The 11299-nt window shown below is 43.8% G+C and overlaps 1 protein-coding gene across 1 annotated transcript in view; it reads right to left on the reverse strand.

Annotated features, from left to right (window-relative positions):
* Positions 1–697: 697 nt before the first annotated feature.
* LOC123751793 (zonadhesin-like) overlaps positions 698–11299 on the reverse strand; it is a 44257-nt gene continuing 33655 nt past the window's right edge. Inside the window, exons 4-5 of the mRNA XM_069320199.1 lie at positions 1013–1275; positions 698–927 (exon numbers count right to left, since the gene is read on the reverse strand). Of these exons, the coding sequence (XP_069176300.1) occupies positions 698–927; positions 1013–1275 (493 nt within the window). The remainder of the gene's footprint in view (positions 928–1012; positions 1276–11299) is intronic.

The following is an 11299-nucleotide window of genomic DNA, read 5'->3' on the forward strand; positions in this document are numbered from 1 at the left end:
CCCAGACACCTCAGCCGAACCTTTATCTTTGCTCTCAGGTTGGCGAGGTTAAAGAGATTTCCATCCGACCTGGTCTGGAGGTAGATGCCTTCCGTGGCAGATCCGAAGGCGTGATGCAGCATAACTGCAAAGAAAATCCCGAATAGGGTTGGAGCCCGGATGCAGCCATGCTTTACTCCACTTCGGATGTCAAAGGTATCTGATGTTAGGCCATCAAAGACCACGGTGCCCTTCATGTTCTCATGGAAAGATCTGATGATGCTGAGGAGCCTGGGTGGGCATCCGATCTTGAGGAGGATCTTGAACAGGCCATCGCTGCTGACGAGGTCGAAGGCCTTCGTCAGCTCTATGAAGGCTACGAAGAGTGGCTGCTTCTGTTCCCTGTATTTCTCCTGCAGTTGTCTGAGGGTAAAGACCATGTCGATGGTGGACCTGTTAGCTCTGAATCCGCATTGTGATTCTGGATAGACTCTCTCTGCAAGTACTTGGATCCCCCTTCAATGTGACTCGAGCAAACAGCTTTTCGACAATACTGAGGAGGGAGAGTCTACGGTAATTGTTGCAGTCGCCCCGTCATCTTTATTCCTTTACAGCGTGACGATGCTGGCATCCCTCATGTCCTGTGGCACCTCTCCTTCTTCCCAGCAGAGGCAGAGAAATTCATGCAGCTCCATGAGCAGGCTACCTCTGCACCACTTCAAGGTCTAAGCAGGAAAGCCGTCTTTTCCAGAGCTTTGCCAGAAACAAGGGAGTCTTGGGTCTCGCTGAGTTCTTCGAGGGTCAGTTCGCTGTCGAGCTCCTTTAACACAGACAGGCACTCAATGGCGCTCAGGGCGTCTTCGGTGACCACATTGTCCCTGGCATATAGCTCAGAGTAGTGCTCGACCCAGTGCTTCAGCTGCAGTGTCTGGTCCTGAATCACCTCGCCTATGGCAGATTTCAGAGGAGCGGTCTTTTTCTGGATTGGGCTCCAGGGCCTGCTTGATGCCGTCATACATTCCCCTTACATTGCCTGTATTTGCTGCAGTCTGTATCTGGGAGCAGAGCTGGAGCCAATAGTTGTTGGCACATCGCCTGGCGCTCTGCTGCACTTTGCAGCTGACGGCCCGAAAAATCTGTAAGTTGCGCTGACTTGGACAAGCTTTGTAGGCTGCCAAGGCATGTTTCTTCTTTTCGATGACAGGTGTCATCTCTTCCAAGTGAGCCTCGAACCAGCCTGCCGACCTGCTGGTCTTCTTGCCATAGGTGGAAATGGCAGCGTTGAACACAGCGTCTCTGAAATTTTGTATACATTGTTGGGAAAGTTGTCTAGTTAATTTATAATTTTGGACTAAGCCTGGGAAAGTGAATTATCAGGAGAAAGCGCCAAGCTATTATAACTACATAGCAAGCTATTATAACTTGGGAGGGATTAGGATTTGGGATGGGGCTTATGGTGCAGAACCATTTGGACGGTGGGGGATTGAACTCCAACCTGTAAGATGAGAGACCGCTGCTCTACCGCGCCCTGCACAACTAACCCCAGTAAATGCACCCCAAGTAAATGCAATGTAATGAAACTAGGGGGGAGGAAGTAGTAGCCAAGCCATTGTATACCAAATGGGAGATGAAGTCCTTCACGACACAGACAAAGAGAAAGATCTGGGAGTTCATATCACATCAAACCTGTCTCCTGAAGCCCACATCAAAAGAATAACATCTGCGGCGTATGCGAGGCTGGCTAACATCAGAACTAGCTTCAGGAATCTGTGCAAGGAATGTTTAAGAACCTTGTATACCACATTTGTAAAGCATACAACCCAGCATGGAGCCCGTACTTTGTTAAGCACAAGAGGAAGTTGTAAAAAGTTGAGAAGTATGCCACTAGGCTAGTCCCAGAACTAAAAGGCATGAGTTACGAGGAAAGGCTGAGGGAACTGTACCTCACGTCGCTGGAAGAAAGAGCCTGGGGAGACATGATCACCACAAACAAAATTTTCAGGGGAAATTGACAGGGTAGACAAGGATGGATTATTTAACACGGGTGGTACACGCACAAGGCGACACAGGTGGAAGCTGAGAATGCACTAGGAAGTGAAGTGATGGAGGCTGACTCCATAGACAGTTTCAAATGTAAATATGATAGAGGTCGAGAAGCTCAGGAATCTGTACACCAGTTGATTGACGGACGAGAGGCGGGACCAAAGAGCCAAATCTCAATCCCTGCAACAACAACTAGTTGAGTACACACACATATAATGGTTCTTAACGCTCTATCACTCTCCTATATTCTTTAGCAAGTCGTAATATAGAATTTATACACTACAGATTTGAAAAGCAGTAAAATATGAATATTCCATGAATAGCTCAACTCACTCTGCCAAGAATATCACATGGTAAGGAAGTGGTGAGGCTGCAGAAGACGAAGCTTCTTGCCACTGTCTCCTGTTTGATGCTTAACTGTGTTGTCTTTTGTAACCTTCTTCCTAATCTCAGAGCTATCAATAGTCTTAGAGATAACGAGGTGTAAGAGATAACGAGGTGTAAGAGATAACGAGGTGTTAGATATAACGAGGTGTAAGAGATAACGAGGTGTAAGAGATAACGAGGTGTTAGAGATAACGAGGTGTAAGAGATAACGAGGTGTAAGAGATAACGAGATGTAAGAGATAACGAGGTGTTAGAGATAACGAGGTGTAAGAGATAACGAGGTGTTAGAGATAACGAGGTGTAAGAGATAACGAGGTGTTAGAGATAACGAGGTGTAAGAGATAACGAGGTGTTAGAGATAACGAGGTGTAAGAGATAACGAGGTGTTAGAGATAACGAGGTGTAAGAGATAACGAGGTGTTAGAGATAACGAGGTGTTAGGGATAACGAGGTGTTAGAGATAACGCGGCGTTAGGGATAACGAGATGTTAGAGATAACGCGGCGTTAGAGATAACGAGGTGTTAGAGATAACGAGGTGTTAGAGATAACGAGGTGTAAGAGATAACGAGGTGTTAGAGATAACGAGGTGTAAGAGATAACGAGGTGTAAGAGATAACGAGATGTAAGAGATAACGAGGTGTTAGAGATAACGAGGTGTAAGAGATAACGAGGTGTTAGAGATAACGAGGTGTAAGAGATAACGAGGTGTTAGAGATAACGAGGTGTAAGAGATAACGAGGTGTTAGAGATAACGAGGTGTTAGGGATAACGAGGTGTTAGAGATAACGCGGCGTTAGGGATAACGAGATGTTAGAGATAACGCGGCGTTAGAGATAACGAGGTGTTAGAGATAACGAGGTGTTAGAGATAACGAGATGTTAGAGATAACGAGGTGTTAGAGATAACGAGATGTTAGAAATAACGAGATGTTAGAGATAACGAGGTGTTAGAGATAACGAGGTGTTTGAGATAACGAGATGTTAGAGATAACGAGGTGTTAGCAATGTGAACTGTCTGTCTTAATGGAGCCAGAACTTCAGGGACTATCAGAGAATAGAGCGAAAGAGTCTGAGTGGCAGATGCCAAAAATTAGTTAACGAATTGTCAACGAGCTGGTAACGATTTTACAAAACAGATACAAAAGTTATGGAAATTTCCGCTAGATGAGCGAGAGGCTTTGATGTATTTGCCAAAGTTAGCAAACTTTGGGTGAGGGAAACGTTGGTGAGGAGAGATGTTGCCAAACTCCGCCAGGAATGATGGAAGTTAGCGAGGTGTTAATGAGAGGACCAGACACACAAGAGATTTTACATGCCCTGTATAAAACTTATTAAAAAGTTAACGAGTGACATTAAAATTATATATTAATTATGATTATCATTATTAACAAAATTGTAATGATTGCTATTGTTACCATTATTATTATTATTATTATTTTAATTATTTTTATTATTACTACTACGGCTTTCATGATTAATTGTTTTCATTATCTTTAGTAATTTTAAATGTTTAGATTTTAAAATACTTAAAATTTTTATTATTTAAACACTTACATTTATGATGTTATAAAAGAGTCGATCGCACATAACCAGGAAATACCGCCTCGCTCAGTCAACACCTTCCTCTCACTACTAGGTAAGATCATAGAACACACGTACGTAAGAGATACATAGTAACCCGCTATGGGAGCACCATAGCAGGCTTTCTGGCCAATAGTAGGTTCATCCGGCTGGGCTCCAGCCTCCCTCTCACTCTAGGAAAGTGAAGCCGCTTCAGATAACCAGACCCAAGCGAAGCTGCTCCACGCTATGAAGCTCGTATGGTTATGCCAAGACTGCAAGGTGAGGGCTGGAGGAGAGGCACTTGTCATCTGCATCTCCACCTGAATGGACAACACAGCAAAGCTCACATTACCTACATGGCTTCTCCCTACCACCAAAATGTGTCTTGCATTGTTTGAGAGAAAACGTTTGCCCCCCCCCCCCCCCCACACACACACACGTTAAATCTCCTCCACACTCATGCATATATATACGCTGCAGAGGTGAGAACCACGGATGGAGCGAAGGTTTATTCTTTGTGAATGGTGAAAAAATGAGATGTTTAATTATTTAAAGTCAATTTCTGTACATAGATTTCTCGTATAGCTACAGTCTTAGATGCAAGTTCTCGTTCTGGTAGTTGAGACGCAGCGCCGGAACACCCAAGGGAAGCTTGTGTGGCAGCATCAGTACGCGATGACTTGAGTGGCATATGAACTAAGCATTTTGAATTCAATATATGTAATAAATAATATAACTATTTTCGCCTAACAAATTCAACTGGACGGTAGAACGACGGTCTCGTTTCATGCAGGTCGGCGTTCAATCCCTGACCGTCCAAGTGGTTGGGCACCAGTCCTTTCCCCCGTCCCATCCCATCCATATCCTGATCCCTTCCAAGTGTTATATAGTAGAAGTAATAGCTTGGCGCGTTCCCCTGATAACTCTCTTCCCTTCCCTCTCGCGCCTCCAACCCCTCTCCCATCATGTTTCACTCCTAACCCTCGTCTACCCTCTCTACCTCAATTTCTTGTCTTCGTCTTACATCTACCTCCTTCCTTCCTTCCTTCTCCCCTCCCCCACCTCCTTCTCCCTCCTCCCCCCCCCCCCTTCAATCTTACAATTACAGTCACAGGGAAGAAAACTTCAAGAAAACCCACAGAGGAGGATGACCTGAGTTTTCTGGGAAGCTCCATTAAATTGTCTGAGGACTGCCAGTCTTCCTCCCACAGTGACGCCTCTAATGGCTCAGGTCTCAGACATCACACACCAACTTGTTTTGTATTTTTGTAAGGGAAATGTGGGAAGGAGCAGTGTCTCTCTCTCCACTTATTATCTTACCTCAGCCGCTGGGGAGGCTGCCACACCGTGCTCGTGTATGGCCGCCCCAACATAACTGGTGCATGATATCAACACATTGAAAATATAAATATAAATTCACCCAAAAGGATTCGTAAGAGAATTCATGTGGGAATATATTGAGGGCGGTGTGGTTGGTTCGAACTTGCGTGTTTGGTCTTCACAGAAACATAGTGTTTACTTGACCACGATGAGCTCAAAGTATCAGACGCAGAAATTTTACTTAAGTTTCAAATAGTTTCTTTATTTGGAATTCTGGTTGTGATACTTTTGTGCTTATCTTGGTTAAGTAGGAATCGTATGGTTCTGGTAAGATTAGAGATATGCCAGTTCGATCTCACCATATTGCCTTGATATTTTGTCATAGACACATCAGGCTATTGGGATTTCATTGTGAATTTGAAAGTTAGATATACAACAAACAGTCTCGAGAACGAAATTGGTTATAGTGGCAGCAAGCATTGCCAGTCGTTACTGGCAACCTCGTAGTTCTACTTGTGCCGCAGTCAGCTAACACTTGAGCGCTAGCTAGATATCCAGACTAACTCCTACAGTTTTCTGAAGGAGCAGAAGTTTTAACCCTTAGACAGTGGTAACTGCTAATTGATGATGAACAGGATAATGTGATTATTATTAAATGAAGACGTACACAAATTCTTGTGTGGGTCTTACCTGTATGATGCAAATATGGATGTAATGGAGTTTACCTTGACCCATGAAAAAAATCCTGCTACCATTTCATGGTGTGAATGCGGTTATCATCATGAATGTTGCTACGGAAATGCGGTCATCACCATATGATGATATATACAACTATTATCTAGTCATTCTCACTATTGTCTTGATTTTCTCACTAACTGTTGTCTCCAACCACTTGGGCTGGACGGTAGAATGACGGTCTTGCTTCATGCAGGTCGGCATTCAATCCCCAATCGTCCAAGTGGTTGGGCACCATTCGTTCCCCCCGTCCCATCCCAAATCCTTATCCTGATCCTTTCGAAGTGCTATATAGTTGTAATGGCTTGGCACTTTCCCCTGACAATTCCCTCCCTCCCTCACTAACTATTGTCTGGGTTTTACACGTATGATGCAAATACGGATATAAAAGTTCACTGTGGACGAAAATAAAGAAAAACAAATGATAAAACAATCAGTGAAACATCAGAGAATAAATCAGTAAGCATCAGGAAAGTGGAGCACCAGGCCTTGGCATGTGCCAGGCTCAGACTTACACAGCGCCTCCACCCAGTCAAACTATATATATTTACTTATTTTCGTGTTTTACTTATATTCTGCATCCAAATTAATAATTCTATAATTTTTTTGTGAGTATTATTTGTATATTGGTGGGTATGACCATTTCTCCATAGCCGCTGTCTAAGGGTTAATTAGACAATAAGTTTAAAATATATTTGAAAGGAAGTTGTCCTGATTTGCACCACGCACATGATCTGCGTACTCATTCTTTATAAGTGTTGATGAAAAGTAGCTCAGTCAAAGTTGCCCAGTAATAAGGAGTATTCACCATTTTAGGTTAAAGGATACTGGTAAGTAAGCTTTGTTTAAGATATAAACAACACAACTCACAACTTGAATATATTATATCAATGTATAAGAGAAAAATAACTAAAAATAGAACGTCTGCTTGTTTGTCAGTCAAAGGCATGAAGCCAGATATTTGGGCCAATTATATGGGGACTCTCATTGGCAGGTTAGGATCGGCCCAATGTGCTTCAAACATGAGGATGGTGGATATGAAATGTTCTGCTCTATTTCCAAAGATATAAGTTACTTCAAATTTGGAGTCCAAATGTTTAGTTACCGCGGTGGAGGGATTGTGTATTGAAGATGGTGATAGTGATGGTGGTAGGCGGGGAGAGTAACTGTGTGTGCAGACAGAGGAAATGTATGTGTGGAATGATGAGAGCATGTGTGTGTTTGGTGATGTGAATGTGGGAGGAGACTGGGAGGATGCGCATGCAAGCGGAGACGGGTAGTGTGTATGTGTATGTGGGTGGAGACGGGAAGTGGCTATGTGGGTGGAGACGGATAGTGTGTATGTGGGTGGAGACGGGTAGTGTGTATGTGAGTGGGGGACGGGTAGTGTGTATGTGGGTGGGAGACGGACAGTATGTATGTGGGTGGAGACGGGCAGTGTGTATGTTGGTGGAGACGGGTAGTGTGTATATGGGTGGAGAGGAGTAGTGTGAATGAGGGTGGAGACTTACAAACCGTACATTAATGCTCGTGACCCGTACAGCAACAAAATCTTGTAGTGTAGGGACATTTACCGATGCTGCAATCTCAAGGTGGGTCACCAGTATAATCCCATGGTTTGTACAGGCAAAAATTTAAGTTAATCACCCCCTTAGGACTAAGTAATCACACATATAAAAATAAATGTGCATTAGACATATATTTCAGTTAATTATCAGTATTATATATATCAACAGATGGGCAATCACATGTAAATCAAAATAAAATTATGTCATCACAGACTAACATACTACAACAGAACATAATGATATAACAGAACTTAACTCCTAGATGTGATCCTTCCTGTGTCCAAACAGTTACTGAATAATTTTCTCACGGCAGGAGCCGATCTCGCTTCTGCACAACATTTTGAGTGCTAGTTTTTAATTAATATAAATCTTACTTAAATGGAGCCATATAATGGGAATTACTTAACTAAATTAAGGAATGATCAGATTTACATGCATAAACAGAAATAATGTAGTTATTAATATAATAGTTATAAAATTATATAATAAAAAGAATTTGTTGGCAACTGCCCATCATGGCAGGAAATAGTATCCCACAATATTGCCGTCTAGGTGAACAAATAATAACAGTTTCCCACGGTCTTGCCACTAAGGGATCAGTACAAAATATAACTTTATCAGGGAAAGCTGACCACCACAAAAAATAATAACTGTTTCACACGGTCTTGTCCGCCCACTGATCATTACCACAATATAACATATCAACACATACTAGTAATGATATAAACATACATGAACATACAAGTGCTGATATAAGCATGCAAGTAATGATAAATTATATACACACATACAATTAATAATATAATATATAAGCACATACAAGTAATGATGCATGGAACTAGTAATTATTGAATATTTATATACATATCCAATATGGGTACGTAACAGAGACGGGCAGTGTGTAAGAGGGAGGAGACGGGCAGTGTGTATGAGGGAGGAGACGGGCAGTGTGTTTGAGGGAGGAGACGGGTAGTGTGTATGTGGGTGTGAGACGGGTAGTGTGTATGTGGGTGTGAGACGGGTAGTGTGTATGTGGGTTGAGGTTATCTTGAGATGATTTCGGGGCTTTCAGTGTCCCCGCGGCCCGGTCCTCGACCAGGCCTCCACCCCCAGGAAGCAGCCCGTGACAGCTGACTAACACCCAGGTACCTATTTTACTGCTAGGTAACAGGGGCATAGGGTGAAAGAAACTCTGCCCATTATTTCTAGCCGGCGCCTGGGATCGAACCCAGGACCACAGGATCATAAGCCCAGCGTGCTGTTCGCTCGGCCGACCGGCTCCCGGGTAATTACCCGGGAGCCGGGTAATGTGTACGTGGGTGGGAGACGGGTAGTGTGTATGTGGGTGGGAGACGGGTAGTGTGTATGTGGGTGGGAGACGGGTAGTGTGTATGTGGGTGGGAGACGGGTAGTGTGTATGTGGGTGGGAGACGGGTAGTGTGTATGTGGGTGGGAGACGGGTAGTGTGTATGTGGGTGGAGACGGGTAGTGTGTACGTGGGTGGAGACGGGTAGTGTGTATGTGGGTGGAGACGGGTAGTGTACTCACCTATTTGTGCTTGCGGGGGTTGAGCTTTGGCTCTTTGGTCCCGCCTCTCAACTGTCAATCAACTGGTGTACATATTCCTGAGCCTACTGGGCTCTATCATATCTACATTTGAAACTGTGTATGGAGTCAGCCTCCACCACATCACTGCCTAATGTATTCCATCCGTTAACTACTCTGACACTGAAAAAGTTCCTTCTAACGTCTCTGTGGCTCATGTGGGTACTCAGTTTTCACCTGTGTCCCCTTGTTCGCGTCCCACCAGTGTTGAATAGTTTATCCTAGCTTACCCGGTCGATTCCTCTGAGGATTTTGTAGGTTGTGATCATGTCTCCCCTTACTCTTCTGTCTTCCAGTGTCGTAAGGTGCATTTACCGCAGCCTTTCCTCGTAACTCATGCCTCTTAGTTCTGGGACTAGTCTAGTGGCATAACTTTGGACTTTTTCCAGCTTCGTCTTGTGCTTGACAAAATACGAGCTCCATGCTGGGGCCGCATACTCCAGGATTGGTCTTACATATGTGGCGTACAAGATTCTGAATGATTCCTTACACAGGTTCCTGAACGCTGTTCTGATGTTAGCCATCCTTGCATATGCCGCAGACGTTATTCTTTTTATGTGGGCTTCAGGAGACAGGTTTGGTGTGATATCAACTCCTAGATCTTTCTCTCTGTCCGTTTCATTAAGTACTTCATCTCCTATTCTGTATCCTGTGTCTGGCCTCCTGTTTCCACTGGCTAGTTTCATTACTTTGCATTTACTCAGGTTGAACTTCAACAGCCATTTGTTGGACTATTCACTCAGTCTGTCTAGGTCATCTTGTAGCCTCCTACTATCGTCCTCAGTTTCAATCCTCCTCATAATTTTTGCATCATCGGTAAACATTGAGAGAAACGATTATACCCTCTGGGAGATCATTTACATATATCAGAAACAGTATAGGTCTAAGGACTGACCCCTGCGGGACTCCACTCGTAACGTCTCGCCAATCTGAGACCTCACCCCTCACACTGACTCGTTGTCTCCTGTTGCTTAGGTACTCCTGTATCCAACGGAGTACCTTCCCTTTCACTCCAGCCTGCATCTCCAGCTTTTTCACTAGCCTCTTGGTTGGCACTGTGTCAAAGGCTTTCTGACAATCTAAAAATATGCAGTCTGCCCACCCATCTCTTTCTTGCCTGATCATAGAATTCAAGTAACCCTGTGAGGCAGGACCTGCCATCCCTGAATCCATGTTGATGATGTGTTACAAAGTTCTTTCGCTCCAGGTGCTCCACTAGCTTTCTTCGCACAATCTTCTCCATCAGCTTGCATTTGTATGCAGGTTAGGGACACTGGCCTGTAATTCAGTGCCTCCTGTCTATCCCCTTTCTTGTATATCGGGACTACGTTAGCTGCTTTACAAATTTCTGACAGTTCCCCTGTTCCCAGAGATTTGTTATACACTATGGAGAGTGGTAGGCACAGTTCTTCTACTCCTTCCTTTAGTATCCAAGGGAAGATTCCATCTGGGCCTATAGCCTTTGTTACATCCAACTCTAGCAAACACTTCCTTACTTCCCCGCTTGTAATCTCAAACTCTTCCAGTGGTTCCTGGTTAGTTATTCCCTCTCTTATCTCTGGGATTTCTCCTTGCTCTAAGGTGAAGACTTCTTGGAATTTCTTATTCAGTTCCTCACACACTTCCTTGTCGTGTGTAGTGAATCCTTCTGCCCCTATCCTTATTTTTATAACCTGTTCCTTTACTGTTGTTTTTCTCCTGATGTGGCTATGCAACAATTTAGGCTGAGTCTTTGCCTTGCTTGCGATGTCATTTTCGTATTGTCTTTCTGCCTCTCTTCTCATCCTGACATATTCATTCCTGGCATTCTGGTATCTTTCTCTGCTCTCCAGTGTCCTGTTATTCCTATAGTTTCTCCATGCCTTTTTACTTTGCTGCTTAGCTAGCCTACATCTCTGATTAAACCATGGGTTTCTCATCTTCATTTCACTGTTTTCCTTTTGGGCTGGGACAAACTTGTTTGCTGCATCCTTGCACTTTTGCGTGATGTATTCCATCATATCTTGGGCCGTCTTTTCCCTGAGCTCTGTTTCCCATGCTATATCTGTTAGGAATTTTCTTATCTCCACATAGTTTCCCTTTCGGTATGCTAACCTTTT

The sequence above is a fragment of the Procambarus clarkii genome, chromosome 8, assembly GCF_040958095.1.
Source record: "Procambarus clarkii isolate CNS0578487 chromosome 8, FALCON_Pclarkii_2.0, whole genome shotgun sequence".
Lineage (NCBI taxonomy): Eukaryota > Metazoa > Arthropoda > Malacostraca > Decapoda > Cambaridae > Procambarus > Procambarus clarkii.